This window comes from Gymnoscopelus braueri (assembly GCF_963280865.1).
Source record: "Gymnoscopelus braueri genome assembly, chromosome: 5".
In the NCBI taxonomy this organism is placed as follows: Eukaryota; Metazoa; Chordata; class Actinopteri; order Myctophiformes; family Myctophidae; genus Gymnoscopelus; species Gymnoscopelus braueri.
Window position 1 is genome coordinate 36,523,718 of NC_137606.1, and position 24,622 is coordinate 36,548,339.

Consider the following 24,622-nt stretch of genomic DNA (forward strand, 5'->3'; position numbering starts at 1 on the left):
CATCAAAATAGAAAGACAAACTGAAATACATATATTTTTTCCGTAACCCCCCTTTTCTCTTTTATTTTTTCTCCCCATAAACCCCCAACCCAGAGGACTATGTCCATACTGTCAATCAGACAAACATTGAATTATGACAAGGACTAAGTAAAGGAAAAACAAGTAGAAAATAAATACATACAAATAAAAATAAAATAACCAAGAAAGAAAAAAACAACAACTAATAACTAGGTAAATGCATACAGTTGTAACATATACCCTTGTGGGGGATACGTGTGGTGTACAGATGTACACCATATTTTATGGCCAGTTTACCATATACAAACATACATGTAGCCAAAATAACAGCATACTAGTCAAACCAATCAGTCAGGGTTCACGGACCATGAAATAACAGCCTTCTAGTCAGTCGGCCAGGGGTAGCCCAGACCATGAAAGGGAAGATGATTAGATAAATAAACTAGAAAAAGTGCTCCTCGGAGCACAGGTCTCCGCCAGGTCAGGTAGGCTATTGTGGCTTCCTGGTGGCGCTATAATAGGCCAACGTGAAAAGGGTGCCATTTCTTCTTAAGCCTCGCACGACAATCGGACACTGACTGCATTCATGATTTGAGGCATTTTGTTAAAAACATGTTTCGCTAAATTAGACCTGTTGGTGGCGCTATAACAGGCCAATGTTAAAAGGGTGGCATTTGTTCCTCAACATAGTGTGAATGTGCGTGCAAAGTTTGAGCGCAATTGGACGCTGCGTTCATGATTTGCGGAATGTTGTTCAAAACAAGCCAATAATGCAAACTTTAGATGTCAATCTTAGCCAATCAGTATGGAATATGAAAAATCAAACACATCCGTCGTGATCACATGACTATAGAGATCATGTGTACCGATTTGCGTGAAATTTGGATAAAATTGGAAGGAGTAGTATAAAATAATGTGTTTTACATAAGTCGGCCTCCTGGTGGCGCTATAAAAGGCAGATGTGAAAAATGCAGGGCAAAGGTTTTTCCTTGACCTCTAGGGAGTGTGCATACAAAGTTTTACACGGATCGGTGCAGTTATAGGTAAAAACACGAATCGGCCGATTATAGCGCCACCATGAGGCTGATTTGACAAAATTCAAATGGTAGTTCTTCCTCGGCCTAATGGGACTGTGCGTGCAAAATTTCACGGAAATTGCATGCTGTGTTCATTATTTGAGGCATTTTGTTCAAAACGGAGCACTCCTGCAAACTTTGGAAGACATTTTTAGCCAATCAGGATGGAATATGAGAAATCTGAAAGACCAGTTTCGTTTAATGACTATAGAGATACTGTGTACCGATTTGCGTGACTTTTGGACAAAATCTGTAGGAGTACTGTCAAAAAATGTGTTTTGCACAAATCGGCCTCCTGGTGGCGCTATAAAAGGCCCATGAGAAGAATTTGGGGCAAAGGTTCTGAATTGGCATCCAGGGAATGTGTGTGCACAGTTTCGCTGCGATCAAGACAACGGTGCCAGAGATTAGCTGGTCACAGACGGACGGACACACGGACACACGGACACAAGGACGGACGGACGGACGGACGGGGTGTAAAACATACTCTCTCGCCATGCCTTTCGGCCTGGCGGAGACAATAAAGATTAAGATTGTACCCTTAGAGTCCCCCCCCCCCAACCCCCCAAACGAGTTAATCTGGAGGGAGCGCATTTTGGTTTTAGAAATATAAGAGGAAGGGTCCCCAGATGGAGTAAAACATTTGAGCTGAACCTCTGATAGAGTACTTTTTCTAATAAAAAAAAAAAACATGAGGTCCTGTAACCAGAGTGATATTCTAGGTGGGGTGGCTGATTTCCATTTTAGTAAAATTCTCCTACGGGCTAACAAGGACGCAAAGGCAATAGCGTTCTTTAATTTTTTCCAAGGTGGAGGGTGGTCACCGGATACGCCAAAAATAGCGACTTCAAAGCTAGGTTGAATATTCACCTCAAAGGCATCTGAGAGAGTTTAAATACAGCTGTCCAAAAGACAATTAAACTGCAGGGGCAGGACCACAACATGTGAGTCACGTTGGCTGAGTCTTGTTGACATCTCTCACAGCTCCCATCCAAGTCAGGAAAGATTCTGCTTAATCTAGCCTTGCTAAAATGGGCACGGTGAAGAACTTTACTTTACTGTATTTAACTGTATCAGATTGAGACGGGCACAGGAACGTGAAAGTGTCTGATTTGAAAGTACCGGAATAGATGTGAACGGGGAGGTTGAATTTGAGTGAAAGGTCATTGAAAGTGGCGAAAATCTATGTAAAGGTCAGTGAATTTGTACAGGCCTGAGCTCTGCCAGTGCAAAAAGCTGGCATCCAGTTTAGCAGGGAGAAAGAATTAGTTGTTGCATATGGGGCATGCATGTTTCGTCATCACCAGGGTGACATCTTATTTAATGAGTCTTTTCCACTCTCTCTTAAAGACGGGGTGCCGTGATTTTCAGTGATTCCCCCCCAGGCGCGTATCGTCATTGGGGCCAACGAGGCCATGGCCCGGTCTGTAAACCCAGCTTGTCCCTGCGTAGGGGCAAGATACAGGGGGAAAAAAATCAACATTAGCAGGCCCTCACCCTATTCTGTTGTAGCCGACCACAGAAAGTTGCCTTTGTTTTCAAGTGGGGCTCATTTGCATTCGGCCGAATTGTTAATGAGTGGCCATTAAAAACCAGTTTAGCCGTCAAACTGGTTCTGGCCCGGTCAACGTTAGACTCCACCAAACGCCACTGTTCCCCCCCCCCTAAAACATAATCATCAGGTATTATGGTTATACTAAGAGGAAGATTTTTTTCAAAAAAGTGTACAGAAAGTTTATGTTTTTATGTGGACACGCCTCCAGTTCATTAAGTATACCTGGTTCTCACCTTAGCACCTCCTCCACCACCTTAGCACCACCCACCTGTCCTAGTCCCTCCTCCTCCTCATGCCCACACCTGTTGTGTTATGATAATGAGGGGGAGGGTATAATTTTACTGTGTCATTAAAGTGCTGTTTTTCTATTGGCACGTTTGACCCCCAAGGTTTCAGCCTCCAGGAAGATACTCAAAATAGTCAGAGAAGACATAAAACACCATAAAAACACCACCAGGGGGCTTAATGAAGTTCTATCAACCTCATAGACACATGAAAATTAGAAAAAGTGCAAAACCATGGCACCACCTCTTTAAGGCATCAGACAGAGTGTGCATGGGTGATCTGGCCTTCTCTGGGGAAAGTGTCTTGGCCCTCTGGCTGATGAGTTCAGACCTCATGTCCTGCATGATATGCACCCAGATCGTCTGTGTCCTGCATTGTACCTGCACTAAGGGTTACGGTGCAGCTGCTGGCTTCGTCCTGGGGAAATGTCTTAGACATTTTGAGTGGGGAGATGACACTTCCCATCGCCACTGTCCTGATGTTCCCTGGTTGGAGGGAGGAGGAGTTAACAGGGGAGATCCTTCAGTATTTTCCCTTCAGGACGCTGATAATGTTGCTAACCTTGCCCATCATTGTCTCATCCTCTTTGCTGGTACGTCTGGTCTTCACCCGCCATATGCTGCCTCGTTCCTGGGACCTCCTTGGCGTCTTGAGGGAGGATGGGGTGGCTACAGTGTAAGGATAAATGTAAAGCTAAAGGTACATGTAAAAGCAGAAGTAAACTTACCTGCTACTACTGAGAATGTGCTGACTACCTCCCTCACTAGCTGCTAAGAGGATGGTCTTGATGACCCTGACTAGTTCATATTTATTTGAACCAGAGTTTCAGGTTTTTGATAAGCCCATAGAAACTACCTTGAAATGGAAATTAATTGCTGTTAAAGTCAGCTTGCGTCCCATAGTTCTGTCTCATCATTGTCCATGTGAATTCTTGCAGTGAAATTACTACGTTCTTATTTGCAACATCTTGAGTGATGCATACATAGTTGGTAAACTACTTGCAACTCCTCGCCTACCAGTGAGGAGCCCCACCGGGAGGACTTAGAGCCTTCGTCCCTACTCCTCCCGCCCAACACTCCCCGCTGACATCCCAACCGGTAGGATTTACATGCAGAGACAATTGTCACCCTCTCCGCCCGGCTTCCCTCCCCCGAACACCAATTGTGTTCTTGTAGACGATCGACAAAGACGGATGCACCACGGTGGATTTGAACCCACAACTTCTGCGGTGGTGGGCAGGCACTTTAGCAACCCGAGCACTGACATTTAATGATATTAATAAACTTTATTTGTTTGATGTTTTTCCTTGGCTCCTTACTTCACTACATCTGACACTGTTCTCACCCTGACTGTCTCATATCACAATATTGATATATTATCGATACATTGTACAGCCCTACTTCACAGAGACGAGAACAAATTTACTGTCATCTTTTGAGAGAGAGAGAGAGAGAGAGAGAGAGAGAGAGAGAGAGAGAGAGAGAGAGAGAGAGAGAGAGAGAGAGAGAGAGAGAGAATGTTCAACTTCATTCCTAACATAGATCCATTCCTTCCTCTGCTGCAGAGTAGATAAGTAATGGATCTATTATCCAATACCAATAGCTAGGGGACTACTCCCATCTAGTGGACAAACAGTGCAACTGTAGAACTATAGTTATAATGCAAACCACACTATGAGGGATGTACATTAATTTGAGAAAAGTGTGCCTTGTTAATTTGAGGAGCACTGTGGGATTTGTTTTGGAACCAGTCTTGCAGTGAGCTGTTCAGTCGTGCACAGTGTGCCATGTTCAGGGAACTGAAATGACATAATTTGAGTACACTGCTCTGTATCGTATGTACATGGATGGCATCTGTTCCAGTGCACTGAACATTGCACAGTATGAATGACCGCACAGGCTCTAGGTGGGGGGAGTGGGGTCTTGCACAAGGTTGAAGCCCCTGGGCAGATGGAGGTATTGCCACCACGCTTTTCAAAGCTGAAGTCAGTTTCTTGTTGAGGTCCCATGCTGACCTCCTCTGTTGATTAAATCCATGATAGCAACCACATACAGTGAGGAATGTTGTGCCTATAGGCAGGATTTGTACTTGAGCCACCACCCCATAGCCTATTATGTAATAATAAATACCATAAGGCTATTTTTCACAAACACAAATAACTAGGACATCAATTCAATTAAATTCAAACTTTATTCCAGACACTCAGGGGGTCCATATTACATACAGATAAGAAGACATACAAATATAAACATCGTGTAAAATAGCCTACAAAAGCCAAATTACAATTGAATCCAGAGGGATTTACAGTAAGCAACATAAACACACGGTAATACTGTACATCAAATGCATGATAGTGTAGTGCCTCGTAACCTATATAGGGTAAACCAATAACCTATAGTCTAAACATTATATATATATATATATATATATATATATATATATATATATATATATATATAAAGAGAGAGAGAGAGAGAGAGAGAGAGAGAGAGAGAGAGAGAGAGACAGACAGACAGACAGACAGACAGACAGACAGACAGATAGATATGTACATTGAAACTATACACACTATTAGGATGCCAAGTCAACAAATGAACCTGGCATCTGTCTAAATAACATGCTATCTAATTTTTATTTTAATGTTTGCATAACACTGCATGGTCATTGATAGCTTTATTTTTCCTAGTAAATAGCAGTCCATATCTATCGGTCAGATAAGAATTAATTACATCAATAAACAGAGGAAGGAAACGTGTTAATAATAGTATTTGGGTTTATTCCAGAGAAGAGATGGCAAGACAATTGAAAACAAAACTGTAATCCTGAAGGTTACTTGCTAAACTATTATATATTATCATGAATTAATTTGCTTTGGGTTATCTAGCCATGTGTTTTATAAGCTCCTGTCTTGCACGCATGCAGAGAGAGAGAGAGAGAGAGAGAGAGAGAGAGAGAGAGAGAGAGAGCGAGAGAGAGAGAGAGAGAGAGAGAGAGAGAGAGAGAGAGAGAATGAAAATGGGAGGCAACAAACTGGAGTTATAAGACCTCTGAAAATCTTATGTCAATTAAATGAAACTCGTTGCCATTCACATAGCACGTGGCTGTTGCATGTGCATGCATGTTCGTGTACCGTAAGTATACTGTGCTGTACCATTGCCATTAATAAACAGGTTTCTGCACATCTAAGGATGAATGCAGCACTGTTTATGACCATATCTGGAATGCATCCTTCTAACAATACAGGTCCCGTCTTACCATATCTTATGTAGTTAAGTTTGCAGAGGTGGAGACTTGGACTCTAGTCATGGATTTTGATGACTTTAGACTTGGTTGATCAAATCAAAAATAAACTTGGACTTGACTTGGACTTGAATGCCAAAGACTTGTGACTTGACTTGAACTCCAACAACTTGTGACTTGACTTGACTTGAGCCCTCTTGAATTCAAGTCTTTCCAAGTCACTTAATACTTTACAGCAAGCCCAAATATTAAAATGTTTCAAAAAGTGTCCCATCAACAATTAATGTTATTGGTCAAAAATCCCAGACAGCGCCTGTGCAGCAGCCTCACGTGTACGTTACCAAACAGACAACAGACACGTGACTTCACTCCTGCCTGCGGTGCGGCTGCTGGAAGCCAGGTGGAAGAAAATGACATCATCAACTTGCGAAGGGCTTTAATTGTCCCATTGTTGTAAAAGATTAACTATTTCTAAAATAAAGAAAATATTTAAGGTGTTTTTAACGTGTAGGCATAATTTTAGTTATAGAGAGCAATTATAATAATGTATAAAGGCATATAAGGCTTATTAGCCAGGGATCCTTTTAAGTAAAAGTATCAATACTGCAGTGTAGAAATACTCTGTTAGAAGTAAAAGTCCAGAATAAAAAATCGACTTGAGTAAAAGTGCTAAAGTATTGGTATAACATTTTACTTAAAGTACCAAAAGTAGAAAGTAGGCCTACTCATTGTGCAGAATTCACAAGTTCAAAATGTATACAAATCTTTTTTCTTATGGGCTGAAGTGGTTAATGACAGATGTATATGTTTTGTGATAATAATCTAAATCTGCAAAGTAGTAACCAAAGCTGTCAAATAATTGTAGTGGAGTAAAAGGTACAAAATTGCCTCTGAGATGTAGTGAAGTAGAAGTAAAAGTACTGAAAACTGAAAATACTCCAGTAAAGTAAAAACACCTAAACATTTTACTTGATGTACAACGCTGGCAACACGTCGTACGACGAAGTTTAAATCAGGCTTTACTTGAGAGGTGTGTTTGTTGGACGAAGCAACGCACAGCGCTTAAATAGTTGATGAGGGGCTCATATAGGCTAAGGCTCATTAAAGTATCCCATGCCTACACAACTACATGGATATTTATTTGGAGGGATGTATAACGCTTGCAAGATAATACTCCACAGTTCACACCAAGGTAGATCATCAAACTGTAACTACTTGTCTACTTACTTACTATACTTGCTGCTGGACAATGCAACTTATTGGCTTTATTGTTTACGGCATGCATATGCCTAGCCCAATTACGAACCTCTCACTCCGCTATACAGCTCCGAGATAAGGTTCCACTGCGAGCTTTACCGGAATCGGTGGAACGGCCGCAAAGGGTCCGTGGATTACCCTTTTCGCCACATCGTATCCAAAAACTAATGGTAGTTTCCAAACTGTCCAGATGTTTGAGGTATGGTCCGGCACCCTAACTTTTTGGTCCGCTCACGAAACACCCGTTTAAATTGCTTATTTAGTCAGCTTGAGTCCATGTCTCCCAATCAACCCCGAAACCCCCCTACGTCCGGTGCCAGTACTGCCCCCGGTACGGCTACAATGGAAAACATGGACACAAGCTGACTAAATAAGCGATTTAAATGGTTGTTTCGCGAGCGGACCAAAAAGTTATGGTGCCGGACCAGACGTCAAACATCTGTACAGTTTGGAAACTACCATTAGTTTTTGGATACGATGTGGCGAAAGGGTAATCCACGGACCCTTTGAGGCCGTTCCACCGATTCCGGTAAAGCTCGCAGTGGAACCTCATCTCGGAGCTGTATAGCGGAGTGAGAGGTTCGTAATGGGGCTTGTATAATATGCATTCTCCTTATAATTGTTGCCAACAACTTGGTATTTTGTATTTACTATTATTTGCTGCTGGAGAAAGTAACATTCTCTGCTACACCATGCTATGATGGTGCTTAGGCTATGTCTCTGTAGGCTATGGTAGCCTTGGTCTTGGATCAAGACTATCATAGAATTTAATCGATTTTGACGTTTGAATATGATCGTCTTGGGCTGCACCCCCAATTGTCACTGGACATCCGCCCGTAAAGTCTGTATTTCTCCGAACATGTACACATACAAAATATAAGGTGCTTACCCGGTAGCCCCGGATGTTAACTCGGCATTCGGAGTCTTTGTGCAACGTGTTAGTCCACATTTTTCAATAAATATGTGTTTAATCCCGTCTGTGCCTGAACGCCGTCTCCCTCCCCCTCGTTTACTTCTTCTTTACATTGAGTGTAATACCGGCTTTCACCGGATGGGCCCATTGAGGAATACAGGGAACGTCCGACAGAATCAGACACAGACGGGATTAAAACACAACATGTCTATTGAAAGATACGGACTAATACATTGAACAATTGTTCCTAATGTCGAGTTAACATCGGGGGCTACAGGGTCAGCACTTTATATGTCTTGTTTTGTTTTGTACATGTAGTAGGCTACGGAGAAGTAGGCTACAGGCTTTCCGCGCGGATGTCCAGTGAGAATTGGGGGGTGAAGCCCAAGACTATCATAGATACGCAAGTAAAACAAAAGTAAGACTCGATCAAATACATTTATGATAGTCTTGATCCATGGCTATGGAAAGGGACAGTAGGACAGGGGCGCCGGGCACGCACGGCATCAATAGGCTGTGTTTTTGGCGGCAGTGGCAGGTTATGTTTAATCAAACTACACTTTCACCTAACGCAGTTGTTCTCAACCTTTTCAGGCGGTGACCCCCCAAAATAATCATATTTGAACAGGGGACCCCCAGCCCCCACCCTGACAAACACTCCCCCCCGCTTGGGGTGTGTGGTCAGTGCATGCAATCATACAGAGATATATAAAGATGGGTCTTACATTTGCTCAAATGTAAGAAATCAAATTTCTGTAGGCCTACTTTTAGCGTTGCAATGGATGAAATTGTACCCATCATTCCTTGATTCTCACAGTCCACATATAATGTGTGTTTTGTAACTGTTGACAATGCAATGTTATATATTGGTGTGTGGGTTGTGTCGTGTGAGGGTGCTGGGGGTGTGGCTAGTGGCTACGCCCCCCCCCCCCCCATATTTCATAGATAATCTGACAGTCCATTGTTGGCAGCCCTGGTGGTGTGTTCTACCGTGTTACGCTATACGTAGTGTGACCCTTATTTTTTTTTTTTTAACTCTATGAGAATTTTCGGTGCCCAGCGTATACATCCAAAGACCGTCCAAAACAGCGTATCTGATACGCTGATATGCATCTATTACGCAGGAGGAGGGGCTGGGGGCAGCACGAATGTGGATTTCAACTGTCTGTCTGACTGAGGTGAAGGCTTCCATGTGGCTATTGTCTTTCTTGAGGTGATAATTAATGGCTGCTGGCGAAGGAATTCACACATTAACTCAACGACCTACCATTCACTTCATTGAACGCAGGTCACTGAAGTGAGTAGCCTACTTAATTGGTATTCAAATTGCGCGTCATAGAACAGCAAAAAAATCTTGAATCTTCATTCAATACTGTTTGTGTCTTCAATGCCAACTTGCCAAGTTAATACTATTCTGTAATAGATACAGGAATGCTCGCTGTTAACACTGCTATTATATCTGATAAGCCTAATCAGCATGTATTTATAACAATCCTTGCACGCTTCCATGGTAATAATAATCTACTGTTTCTAATTAACATTAGAAGCAGTAGAACATCAGTACAAAGCATATTGTAATTATACTCAGTGTTACTGGGAAACTGGGCCTGAGTGAGCCTGGCCGATGCTGTGCGGGGCACAAACGCGCGCGGAGCGCGTGCAATTTCTTTACATTAATTAATTATATACGTACGCACGCGCGTGCCGTGCGTGTGGGAGAGACTAGAGAGGGAATAGTTATAGTATACCCTCCAAAAAAATCTAGAATACACCACTGCTGATCAGCACACATCATGGAGTGGCGCGCTGCCCGCATCAGAGAAATTGCACGTTAGAGAGAGACAGGCTACATTCATTTGGTGTCTCTGGCTTATTATATTGCAGACCCTTGTCGGGCTTTTGCCGGGCCGGCTGGAATTTTGGGCCCGTATGGCTCTATGAGAGAGATGAGATCCATCCATACCGTAATACCCATAGGCATAGCCTATACCCTATAGTGGTTCTCAACCTGTGGGTCGGGACCCAGGGGGTCCCCACATGATTTTTTTTTTGGGGTCCCCAGATGACAGTGCTTAATTTAAGGACTTTTAAGACCTTTTTAAGCAGAACAAATGAAAGAAACAACTTTATTAAGAGAATAACTATTTAAAGGCAAAAAACTAAGCAAAGGAAAACAAAAATTAAAAGGCAGAAAGATTAAAAGACATTCGTTAGGTGGTTTGAAGACACCACTTTTGGTGTAACACCATACAATGGCTAGTCACAGTTTTTAGAGACGAGTTACATGGTAGAATAAAAAAAAATTGCACATAATGGACAAGCCGTTACTGCACCTACAGCAATGTTGGCAAGTCAGACTAAACAATGTAAAATGGACCCAACCCCTATCTGATAAGTATCACTGGAACAGAAATAATCTCTTTCATGGGTGCCTGATGACCTGATTTTTACTTATTACAACTTATAGTTTTTCACTGCATTCTATTCTATTTCTATTGATGTAATGTTTTTTATATATTCATCGTGCTTCTTTTACTGACGATTTGTATGTATGAATGTATGGCAACTGGAGCTGTTGAACAGAACACATTTCTTTCGGGATTGATAAAGCATCTGTCTGTCTGTCTGTCTGTCTGTCTGTCTGTCTGTCTGTCTGTCTGTCTGTCTGTCTGTCTGTCTGTCTGTCTGTCTGTCTGTCTGTCTGTCTGTCTGTCTGTCTGTCTGTCTGTCTGTCTGTCTGTCTGTCTGTCTGTCTGTCTGTCTGTCTACAGTTTGACAATGGCTCTAGACATAGCTGGGTTGGTAGGACTGTTGGTCTTCTATGCTCTGATCCTGGCAATGGGCATCTGGGCCTCTAAGAAGTCCAGAAAGGAGGAGAAGAAATGTGTGGGCTCCAGGAGTGAAGTCACCATAATAGGGGGACGTAACATGAATATTTGGATTGGAATCTTCACAATGACAGGTGAGTATGTAGTTTGTGTTTGTTTGCCTGTGCACATGGCTTAGAGTCGATCTGAATGAGATTGCAAAGAATACTGAATTAAATACTGAGATGTGATTAACAACAATATAAAATATCATACTATTAGAACCCATGGCAAGGGCCATGGAGTGCCACTCAGCGTTGTGAAGGCTTTGTGCCGGGTCTCACAGCACACCAGTAATCCAACCGGGTCCACACTTGGTACAAATATTGCTCACTCAGTACAGCAGATTAATGGCATATTGGCCTCTGCCACCAGGGGGGGCAAAGGAAATATATGAACATATATTTTTATTTATGCAACATATGTTTCTTGTGACATATTCGGAATTGTCCGCCTGCATATATGTCTCTACATATATGTACATATATATCCATATATGTGGCATATATGTGGACATAATATAAACTATATTTGAGACATAAAAGACAAAAAAAAAAGACTACAAATCGCCTATACACTTTGTGATGCAAGCATGAAATTTGGCTCAAATACTCTCTAAGGGCCACTCTTATGGAAAAGGCGCTGGCCACTCAAAAATCCAAGATGGCGCCCTTTTTTTCAAGATGGCCGACAACTTAGCGGAGCAGATAGTGATATAATCTTTCAGGTTGTGATACAAGGATGAAATTTGGCACAAATACTCTCTAAGGGCCACTCTTATGGGAAAAGGCGCTGGCAACTAAAAAATTCAACACATCATTTACTAATAACTACATGCTAATAAACCATACGTGACAACAAATGCTATGTCCTTTCCATCGCCAACTACCCTACTACATTTACACATTCCACATTCCACATTCTCTACTCACACCATATCCACTACTCAAAAAAACACCTTCATTGCTCACTACATCTAAACAATTACCTTACTTTTGCCCCAATACCACAACACTGCTAACACACAGAAATTGTTCACATGCCCAAAGGGCACTTTTTTCCCCCCAGTATATCTTATTATTATTATGTGTGTGTGTGTGTGTGTGTGTGTGTGTGTGTGTGTGTGTGTGTGTGTGTGTGTGTGTGTGTGTGTGTGTGTGTGTGTGTGTGTGTGTGTGTGTGTGTGCAAACAGCTACCTGGGTTGGAGGAGGCTACATTTTGGGAACTGCTGAGGCTGTCTATACTCCCTCTCGTGGTCTTATCTGGGCCTTACTACCCCTTTCCTTTTTAATCAACTTCCTCATAGGTAAGAAACATGTCTATTCATTCTAAATTCAATGAAAAGCATCCTCACAAAAATGTCACAAATAATTTCAGAAAACATTCGGATTTGATTGCTCAAGCTTCACATGACGGAGAGCTCTGTAACGTAAACGCACGCACGCACGCACGCACGCACGCACACACACACACACACACACACACACACACACACACACACACACACACACACTTCAAACTGGAATTCCAGGCCGCCTAGTGGCCCTAACATATAGTTTACCTAAAGGGGCACCAAGTACTTTGTTTCCATCAAAAATAAAAAGTAGAACATTTTATTACATTACATATTTTGTTATAAGGATGTCACGATACGAATCCACGATTCGATTCGACTTTCAATATTAAGCTGTCATTGACATTTTCAGATTATTTTTTAACTCATTCACTGCCAGATTTATTTCTGTTTTTGCCCACTGCCAGCAATTTTCTTATTTTTTTTAACTTTCAACAAGTCACAAAAAAGTTATATTCATTATGATCGCAAGTCCAATAATTTGTAAACAGAACATTCCGATCGGCTCGGAGTCCTTCTCATGCAGCCCAGCGTAAACACGCCATTTATCGTCAAAATTGGACGGTTCACTTTTTTTCAGCTCGCCACAGAAAATGTACATACCTTATGATCGTGTGTCCAACTGTTCGTAGACACACAGGGTAGGTGTGTGAGTGGCCCAGAGAACATATTTTCAATCCACGACATTCCATTGTCCAGTAGTAGCAGTTTGTAAACGTGCGCGTCTAACGGAGCACGGCGGAGAAAAAAAAAGGCGAGAAAATTGTGCTTCAGAGGGAGAGTTAAACAGGGAGCAGACGGAAACGGAAATCTTGGATTGACGTTATTTTCGTATCCGGGTGTGTTACGATGAAATATATCACTACGAGAGATGAAGAACGTGAGATCTTTTATGAAATCAAATAAAACAATTATTACGTTTTTTACGTCAGTGGCAGTAAACGAGTTAAGAAGATTAGTTAACATTCTTTGAAAAGTTACGATTTTTTCCCATTCCAAGTTACTATGACTGCCTTTCAAAGTTTGCGAGTCGCATGTCACCCTGACTGCACTCAATATTGAGCGCAAATTATGTGGGAATTGTTGGCTGTCATATTTTACCGGACAGGGAAATGGAAGGTAATGACAGACTGGGCTCTACAATGCAACAATCCCAGCTGTTTCTCTCTCTGTCAATTCGGCTGGGACAAAAATTTTCCCCCTCGGAATGCAAAGATAAACAACAGCGCTACGTGGCTTCCCTCGGACGTCCACATGTGCAGGAGTAACATAATGAAATAGCGCTAGAATCGCGATACGGTTTGCAATTTTGATACACTGTATTGAACGTCAAATTCGATTCATTTTCGGTACATATCGAGTATCGTGACAGCCTTAATATGTAATGTCTTACATATGTATACATATGTTTCACGATGTTTTAAATTGGCTGTGCATTTCGTTTAAGACTTTGCTGTGTTCTTCTCCTATGTTAGTCTTTCTCTCTGCCAGCACTCTCATCGCCATGAACATGGATTATCCTCCCATCACTGGCAGTGTTGTCTGGTGTTGGAAACATCTTCTATTGCAGGTGTTTGCTGTGCACACATGTTTCAAATTACTCTATTCTATTCATGCTCTGTCCCAACAGGTGGCTTGTTCTTTGCTAAGCCAATGAGGTCTCAGTGTTTTGTGACAATGATGGATGCTTTTCAGCATCGTTACGGCAACACTATCACCACAATCCTTCTGCTTCCCATTCTGATATGTGACCTGCTTTGGGTGGCCTTCATCCTGGTATGCTTGGGTCAGTGATAATTTGTGTACTCCGACTACCAACCTACAAGTGGTATCTTCCATTAATCATCTTTTGTATTTATCAAGAAACATGGGGCCTATTATGTTAAGTTTGTCAAGTACTAATCTTATTGACAAGACGGATGATCCTAGAAAGTCTGAGGGCCCTATTTTGGCGCACAAGTTAGGCGATGCATTATTTGAGCGCAAACACGAGCTACTGGGTGGTGTTACAGCTCTGAATTAGTCTTGGGTGTGTTTAGGGTGCATCATCAGCACCCCCAAACTGCCCAAAATCTAAGCCCTTTTTTAACCTTGTGTCCCACATTAGAATGAAACACTGTGAGAAAGTTACAATTATATACAATATTTAGCTATGATTTATATTCATACTGGTGTGCTATGTGTGATAGTATAGCTGTGTGTGTGAGTGTGTGTGTGTGTGTGTGTGTGTGTGTGTGTGTGTGTGTGTGTGTGTGTGTAGTAGGCAGACAGGCAACAGGCCTATAGTATTAATTGTTCATAACCTGATTTGGGGGAGTTAGCTTCCTGGGAGTTACTGCTCTTGGTAAATGGAGCTTTTGTATGGTGCTTACATCCAAATCACTTTAAAATGTTACATTCAACCATTCACACACTGATATATTGTGCTTTATTCAGGTGGGACAGTCAGTGTGATGCTTGATCTTCCTTCGTCCTACTCCATCATCCTGTCTGCAGCCGTTGCTGTCACCTACACCCTACTGGGAGGGATTTATTCAGTTGCCTACACTGATGTCATTCAGCTCGTGTTCATCTTCATCAGCATGGTGAATACTGCCTATTGCAAACAGCCTGGTGATTAAACCCTTCCACTTCACGTAGGGGTCTACGTAGGTTGGAGACGCTTATTGTCCTTATCAGCCAGAGCGCGGGAATCTATCCCCATTTCACATTGCGCAAGACTCCTGGGAGACCCCTGGAATGCTGAGATGGAGTGAAACACCTACCATCGGCTCCCAGTACTTACCAATCATACGTTGAGTTGGTAGATCCCGGGATCGAACCCATGACCTTGCAGTCGATAGGCGAGTGCTTTACCAATTGAGCTAAAGCTGGGGAACATTGGATTGCAAGGGGGCGGGCAAACAAGGAGGGAGGAGAAGGGGGAAGAAGAAAAAGAGAAGAAAGAAGGGAAAAGGAGAGAAATGTTGAGAAAAGGGAATTGATGCAATTCTAACTCAGCTTCATGTAAAATCCTGCTGCAAGCGATTATGTATCTGAATATTTTCAAATGGCAATGAAATGTTAAAACTAGCATTTCTAAGAAGGGGAAGTATGGATCCCAATGTCGCCAGTTCGATCCCCGCTTCGACCAAAAGTAACCTGACACTAACAAGTGCACAATGACAAATGTGATGTGAAATGTAAATACTGTAAGTGTAGAGGGCTGTCCCTCCACACCAAGAACGATAACTGTAAATGGTTCTATGGCAAGAGTCTATACCACAACACATTTTTCAGTTTGCAAAAAATTGCTTGACTCCATTATTCTTACAGAGTCAATAGGCTACAGCTGTAGAAATATTGTGCTATTAGGCTCTTATATACTCCCTATCTATCTCTCATGCACACTGCACACATATATGCTGTAAATGTAATAATTACATCAAATTGCATGATAATGAAGCGCCCTTACAGTCCGCCAGGGGCTGGGTAGAGCTACCCGGACAGGTTGGGGGGCAATCACCATGAGGGATTCATTTGTAAAATAATTGGATCTAATAGGACCTGGATGGATGGATAAAGAGGATGGTAACGTCATTTAAGCCTTTACTAAGGTTTTCGTTGGCTGGTGAGGAAGTAGGGAGACATGGGGTCAAAAGTAACCCTTTTTACATTTTCCTTCATATTTCACAGACTACTGGAAATATACTAGTCATATTTTGATATAAGAAACATCTATATGTGCCCTAATTAATACTGCCATTTATATGATTTTACTAATAAGGACAAGACTCAAATATGACTTTTATAATGAAATAAGTCAGAGTGTTACACTTGCCCCTGTGGCGGGGCAATTGTACACTGTAAAAATAAGTAATATGAACCCACTATACCTCAAATAAAAGCACATCTCTAATCACATTACTGCTGTGGTATTTAATGTTACTTGAGTTTTTCTTTTTTCCCCGTATATAATTATAATTATTTTACAAGTCAGGTGTTGTAGATAGCATATTTAAAATTTTCTATGTTTTATTTAAATGTAATTTTACTTTTTTACACCTTTGTGCCTTTCTGTCTTTCTGTCTTTCTTTCTTTCTTTCTTTCTTTCTTTCTTTCTTTCTTTCTTTCTTTCTCCCTCCAGTGGCTCTGTGTTCCCTTCCTGCTTCTCAACCCATCATCATCTAATGTCACTCTTACACCTTCACAATACCAGCCCTGGATAGGTGAGCTGAAGTTGGAGGATGCTGGAAAATGGATAGATGAATTACTCTCATTGGTTAGTTGTTGCATTTTTTTGGTGCTATATATCTACTGTGTTTACATATCCATGTGTGCACTCACTGGTTCAGCTCCTTTGTTTAGACCTGAGGATGATATTACTGCTATCATTTTAAATACTAAGCTTGAGTAAAGAGTACACTTTCTTATCTTAGAAAATAGTTCAACTCTGAAAGGATTTCAAGTCAATTTGGATCACCAATCAGTATGCACCTGGGTAAAACTGAATCCATCCTCTTTGGGTCTAGTACTAACCTTAGCAACGCTGAGAGCTTCACAATCAAAGCGGGTGATGATGTTATCACAAGAAAGGAGGAAATTACCTACCTGGTTTCCATCTTGGAGGCAAACCTCTCGGGTGACAAAATGGCCGAAAAAGTGATCAAAAAGGTCAACCTAAGAACACGCTTTTGTATAGATTTCCCCTCTAGTATTTTTTCCCCTCAGTATGAATATCTTGCTGATTCTTGCAGGGGCCCTCATATAAGGTCATTTCGATTATGCATGCTCCTCATGGTATATACACCACCAAGGCCTTAAAAACAAGGCTTCAAATATCCCAAAACAAACTAGTAAGGCTACTTCTTGGCCTCAAACACCAAACCCATCTAACCCCTGCTCAATTTGCTAGGATTGGATGGCTTAGGGTTGAGGACAGAGCACAGCAACTTACAATGGGTCTGGTCTACAAGATACGCCACAACATTCGAATCCCCCTGTATTTGTCAAAATACTTCCAAAACGTAAATGAAGTCCACGATCATAACACCAGAGGCAGCTCCACGAATCATGTTCAACCCAGATTTGGCTCAACAAAGGGAATGAACTCGTTCTCATGCTATTCAACAAAAATGTGGAATGCCCTACCAAAAGGAGTAAAGGAGTGTAAAACCCTACTCACTTTCAAGACTGCCCTAAAGAAACACCTTCAGGAGGCTGCAATTCGAAAATGTCCCCTGTCAAAGTCTTAACCTACCTTTGAAAAAATTCTAATTAAAAAGGTAGTTGTTTTTTTACTTTTTAAAAAAGTGTTTATTGTTTTGAAGCATTAATCATATTATATTCATTGATATTTTCTGAATATGACATTATTGTTCATCACCTCAATAAAAAAGACTGAGTTTGATTGTTGGAAGCACTCAGGCCTGCATAAAAAAGGTTGTGTACCCATTTACAAATTTGTAGTAGCAGAGACGTTTTACATTTGGTTTATTACAAATGGTATATTGGGGCTCCTTAAGCAAAAATAGCATGTTTTTTTCACCTCTAATACCACATTTCTTGAAGCCTATAACTGTAATACCAATAATTAAAGTCAATAATTTAAGTAGCTATTCTTTGTAAAGTGATTACTGTTACTGTAGTTAATTCATTAACTGTCAGAATAAAACATTGTCTGTAGCCGACCTTGCCAGCGTTTCTGAGCATTTTGACTAACTTTCAAAAAAAAGAAATTGTTACTTTTACTTTCAAGAGCCACAGAATATTTTGCGATCATCAGATTTTCATGTTATTGCCATAGACTAGAGGTTTAGTCATGCCAGTTAAAGTCATTATCCAGTCTGACTGGAACCAAGGGTCAGAGATATGTACAAGTAGTTCCAGACCAATTCACCACAACCAGTCCAAAACCTATATTGCCATGAAAGTGATTAAGCATAATATGACTTTTGTAATGTGTGAATTCACGCCACAAGTAAAGTACTACATCTTAGAACCCATAGAAACAATTGGAATATGTAATGTTTCAAAAAGGCTAACATGAATAAACAAACACACATGCAAACAAATAGACTGTAAAGTGCCCGCTTTCTGTATCTGTCATTTCAAATTAAAAGGCTCATCGAACCAAATAGGTTCTAAAGTAGTACTAGAAGTTCTCACCTAGAGTTCCGATGTGACAGATATGGAGATCTAAATGGTAAACGGTGCATTTATATAGCACTTTTATCCAAAGCGCTTTACATAGATTGTGCATTACATTCACCCATACATTCATACACCGATGGCGGAGGAAACCATTTAAGGCACCAACCTGCTCATCGGGAGCAATTAGGGGTTCAGCGTCTTGCTCAAGGACACTTCGACACTAACTCTTCTGGGGGAACCCAGGATCGAACTGGAAACCTCACGGCTTCCATCCGGCCGCTCTACAGGCCACTCTACCCCTGAGCCACTGCCACCCCAGAGATCTCTGTATTTGTCGGTCCTTGTCCCTTTTATTCCCATGTATGGAGATACCTGATGTCATGAGTATATGTCAAATTGCCCAAATTTATGGGCATACTGATATAACTATTCATCGGGGTGGGCAATATGGACGTTTGGAAATACAGCACTGAGCGCACTGGCCAATACAAACTAATAGGTGAGTGCGCTCCGGTTCGCAATTTCCGAACGCACCTAATGAAGTATATAATGATGCACTATATGTATGAGTATAAACCAAGATGGGTTTTGATCTTAATTGTCAGCCTTTGATGAGGGTTGTGTGGATGATTTAAAATGATTCATTTTTTTTGCAATGATGATTCTAAAGCATGTCACGTGTGTGTGTGTGTGTGTGTGTGTGTGTGTGTGTGTGTGTGTGTGTGTGTGCGTGTGCGTGCTTTAGTCTCTGGGAGGACTGTGCTACCAGGCTTTCTATCAGAGGGTCCTTTCTGCTGCATCACCTGCTCAGGCTCAGATCACCTGCTTTGCTGCAGCTGTCCCCGCTGTCATCATGGGAATTCCCTCAGTCATCATAGGAGCAGTGGCTTCTACCGCAGGTACGTTATAAACACACACATTGCACACACTGTTAATTTCCTTATTGTTGTCATCATGATGATCAATGATAAAACATACATTTTGTCAGTGGACTGCCCTCTGCTGATCCACAGAGTATAAGACACAAACATGTTGAAGTTCATCTTCTCAGACTGGAACCAGACACTGTACGGTCTTCCACCTCCGTTTGAGCGCGGGGAGGCAGGGAATGTGCTGCCACTGGCCCTGCAAAACTTCACCCCACACTGGGTGTCAGTGTTGGGTATTGGAGCCATAAGTGCAGCTGTCATGTCTTCCATGGACTCGGTCCTGCTTTCTTTTGCATCCATGTTCACTCATAATATCTACAAGAACCTTCTCCGGAAACAGGTTTGAAACTGTGTACAATATATTGTATGTGCTTTTGTGTCTCTGTGAAAGTGCGTGTGTGCATGTTTGTGTTTGTGTCTTTTTGAAGGTACATAACCATTTACTGTGTCTCTATGCATGTGTCTGTGAGCACTTGAGTTTACGTGTCTTCATGTACTAGGTGTATGCGAGTAAGAGACGGAGAAAAAAAAAGGAAAACAACGTTTCTCACTTAGAGTTCTTCTCAGTGACCATGGAGTATAAACACTTATTTTTTCTCTCTTAAATTTGTATCCCACGATTTTGTAACCCCTATTTTTTCACCCTAGTGCCAATGCCTAAGCGTGTAATCCTGGGCACTACCTTCCCTCTGCCAACCTAGGGAGGCCAGGGCCGAGCTCATGCCTCCTTCAATGCATGAGAGCCGTCTGACCTTCTTATCACCTGACAGGGGAGAGTTTCCCTGGTTGGACGTAGCGCGTGGAAGGAACACGTTATTCCAACCAGTTCCCTTCCCCTCCATCAGGCGCCCCGGCTGGCCAGGGGGAGGCAGTATAGTGACCAGGATTACTGCATGTTTTTTGTGAGGGTACCTACCCTAGGAGACACGGGGAGAACATGCAAACTACACACAGAAAGGCACTTTCGCCAACCCCTAGTATAAACACTTCTAAGAGCAAACAAAGATGGTTTTAGGCACTAGAAGAAGCTCAGACAGCCAACAGGCAAGACTGTTGTCCAGTCGGAAATAAGACACAGTCAGACAGCAAATACTTAGATCTTATGATGCATGCATGTTTCATCATCACTGGGGTTACATCTTATTTAATATCAAGTCTTTTCTCACTCTCTTTCAAGGCATCAGACAAGGAGTGTGCATGGGTGATCCGCATAAGCGTTCTGCTGGCAGGCTTGGCTGGCACAGGTCTGGCCTTCTCTGGGGAAGGTGTCATGGCTCTCTGGCTGATGAGTGCCGACCTGCAATACTGCATGATATTCCCCCAGATCGTCTGTGTCCTGCATTGTATCGGCGCCAATGGATATGGTGCAGCTGCCGGCTTCATCCTGGGGACTTTGCTTAGACTTTTGAGTGGGGAGCCAATGCTCCACCTCCCCCCTGTCCTGGTATTCCCAGGTTGGAGGGAGGACGAGTTAACAGGGGAGATCCTCCAGTATTTTCCCTTCAGGACGTTGATAATGTTGCTAACCTTGCTCATCATTGTCTCATCCTCTTTGCTGGCACATCTGGTCTTCAGCCGCCATCTGCTGCCTCGTTCCTGGGACCTCCTTGGTGTCATGAGGGAGGATGGGGATGCTATAGGTTTAAGGCGTGTAAATGAAGTGAAGACAGAGGATGTACACTTGCCTGCTACTACTGACAATTTGCTGGCTGCCTCCACCACCAGCTTGGAGGACTAGCTTTTTTGTAAATTGCTTTTGCTTCAACTGGTAACCCTACTATCAAATCACATTATTTGTGTAAGCTTTAAGGGTGTGCCGATATATATATATCGTCCTGCGATAAATCACAATATTAAAACGTGACAATACGTATCGTCGTGATGTCATGACTATTGTATCGCGATATTGTTTTTAAATTATTTTTATTTTAAAAAATTTGGGGGGCTAGTAAATGTTAGAGTTCTTAATGTATGTTATATTAAATGTGTTATAGGAAATGTGAGCTTACCATAATCACAGTAACCCTTAATCCTATTCCATCATATTCAAGGGCTTTTGAAGAGAAATGAGACAAACTCCAGTCACTTTCAGTTTAGAGCCCTGTAGAGGGGAGGTGTGTGTGTCTGTGTCCAGCTGACGCTTGTTGACGCTCGTTAATGTTATATGCATCAAGGCAATTCTGCTTGCACTGTCAAATAGACCTACATCTAATCTATCGCATCAAAGCCATCGATTTTTTACAAGCGACCTTCTCTGGCTTATAGATATTTTGTTCAAGCTGTTGTTAATAACTAGGCTACTAGGTTTTTAGGTTGGTAAAGTCCAGATGACAAGAATATGACTATGATTTTAGTGGAATTTATATTCATGTAGTATTTATATTACATTTGTTATTAGTGTCCATATGTACTCTGAAACAAAGGGGTGTATAGTGAGAACTTACTTCACTGGTTCCTTAAAGGGATATTTCACTTAAAAAAAAACTTTTGGTCATTTTATCGTCTATTCAGGCTTTTGTGAGCCCCCCAGACAGTTTATAAGTTGCTTGATTTAGTATTTAGATATTTGATTATAATTTTATCAGACACGCCCCCTTCCTATACAAACCCATTATAACTTCAAACTCAATTTTTAACATGTTAGATTAATTAAAAACACCCGTCCTTGGTTCTGGGGACTCACCCTGCCCTCCTAATACGTGAGGGGGCCGTGTTTTTTCGATTACTTTTTTCATTTATTTTAAAAATACAATAAAAAAATGAAATAAAATAAATGAAAAAAGTAATCGAAGAAACACGGCCCCCTCACGTATTAGGAGGGCAGGGTGAGTCAGCAAAACCAAGGACAGGTATTTTTGATGAATCTAAAAATGGAGTTTGAAGTTATAATGGGTTTGTATAGGAAGGGGGCGTGTCTGATAAAATGATTATCAAATATCTAAATACTAAATCAAGCAACTTAAAAACGGTCTGGGGGGCTCACAAAAGCCTGAGTAGACGATAAAATGACCAAAAGTTTTTTTGAAAGTGAAATATCCCTTTAAGCTATTTATTTTTGTGTGTAAAAGACTTTTTTATGTGTTTTATAAACAAAGCACTTTTAAACTGAGATGATGGCCAATGTTGATAATAATTGAAAAAATAAATAATTAATAATAATAATGTGTCGTATCGATATCGTGAGCCCAATAATAGTATGTATGAAATTAGTGTCGGCACACCCCTATAAGCTTTGTTTGGAGTTGAAGACGATTTTGAGGCTTTTGATAAGCCCATACAACCTACCTTGTTAGAAATGGAAATTAAATGCAATTAAAGTGTTTAACACAGCACCAAAGTCAGCTTGTGTCCTGTGGTTCAGTCTATTATCGTCATTGTACTTCATAATGTGAATGTCCTGAAGTCAAATGATTACATTCTTACCTGCAACATCTAAGAGTGATGAATAGATTGGTAAACTACTTGTCAATAAACAAGGGAATCATGATGTACCTGACATTTAATGGTATTTAAACAGCTGATGTTAACTGAATAATAGCTCCATGTATCTTAGATAAGACTCCCAGTCGCATCTACAGTAGGGCAAAATGTTGGGGCCTGATCAGGCCTCTGTTTTGCCGTGTGCCCCTCGAAAGCTTAGATGCCCCACGGCCACAGTACGTAGCCTTGATGCCCCGCCTGCACTGCCCCAGCTGATTTCACCGTTTTCTCCACAGCGCTATCTTCTGTCTGTACATATCTTCTGTCTTCTGTTCTGGTTTTTGTTTTAGGCACCACCAGTTGTCTGTGGTTGAGATTACAAATTCTTGGACAATATCAAGTGAAACATCGCTGCGCTTACAACCACCGCGGAAGCCAAGGGATGCTTTTGACAGAGAGAGAGAGAGATGCTGTTTGTTTAACGTCCATGAGAGTAATTTTATGTCCGAGGGGGAGCGAGCTACGTAGCTCTGCTTTGCCAAAATAGTCTGTCTAACATGCTGAGAAAAAGGTGCAGCAAGGGTCAAACACGTCCTATTGACTTCCAAGGTCTTTGCGGTAATCATGGAGCTTTACACAAGTAAAGGACAAGGTCATGGTGGGGTGGGGGTGTTTGGGTGTGTGTGTGCACGTGCGTGTGTGCGTTGTAGAGAGAAGAGAGAGAGAGATAGATTATGAAAAATGAATACAAATTTGTTGGATGACAGTTGATGATAACATTAATGTGTATTAGGTTATACTAAATTAATGATAAATAAAGTTAATCTTATATTTCTATTAATTAAGAAATTGCCATTGCTGCTCCCAGTTCTTGGTGCACTATAGCAAACAAAATGATCAATGATGTCACTCTCACACTCCCACTCATGTTAAACTTTGTTGAATATTGATCAGATTGGGACTAGTCATTCCTGTTAATAATTTAATGTTGGGCATTTTCTATATAAAGACTAAGAAGGTCTCAAGATTACACTGATTCTAGTGATCTGTCCAACCTGGGTTTATCACTGATCAAAGCAGTCAGAACAAATATGTAAATCACCCCACTGCCTGGTGTGGATGCTAACAGATATTGTACATTTAGAGCTATTGTACAGCTGGTGTGCATGGGGCGAACAAGTTTACGATAGAGATATGGAACCTGATCTCTGTGAGCATTCAGAGTGAGGGGGGTTACGGTGAGGGTGGGTGGCAGAATGTGTTTTCCTAAAATCGGCCTGCTGGTGGTGCTATAATAGGCCAATGTGAAAAGGATGTGGGAATATGAGCGTAAAGTTTCACGGCAATCGAGCTGCATTCATGATTTGGGGCATTCTGTTCAAAACGACAAGACAGATCTGTCTTGATCACATGACTATAGAGATAATCTGTACCGATTTGCGTGATGTTTGGACAAAATCTGTAGGAGTAATACAAAACAAATGTTTTGCAAAAATCGGGCCTACTGGTGGCGCTATAACAGGCCAATGTTTCACGGCAATCGAACAATGCATACATGTTTGAGGCATTTTGTTC

General features: G+C 41.6%; 1 protein-coding gene across 1 annotated transcript; it reads left to right on the plus strand.

Moving 5' to 3' along the window:
* Positions 1–11,122: 11,122 nt before the first annotated feature.
* LOC308085887 (high-affinity choline transporter 1-like) lies at positions 11,123–21,365 on the plus strand (the record flags this gene model as incomplete). Its single annotated transcript, XM_080429202.1, has 9 exons — positions 11,123–11,306; positions 12,405–12,518; positions 14,042–14,113; positions 14,197–14,352; positions 15,003–15,151; positions 16,693–16,827; positions 19,444–19,597; positions 19,750–19,967; positions 20,805–21,365. 9 exons carry the CDS (start codon positions 11,123–11,125, stop codon positions 21,363–21,365), a joined length of 1,743 nt encoding a protein of 580 aa, XP_080285328.1.
* Between the last annotated feature and the right edge of the window lie 3,257 nt (positions 21,366–24,622).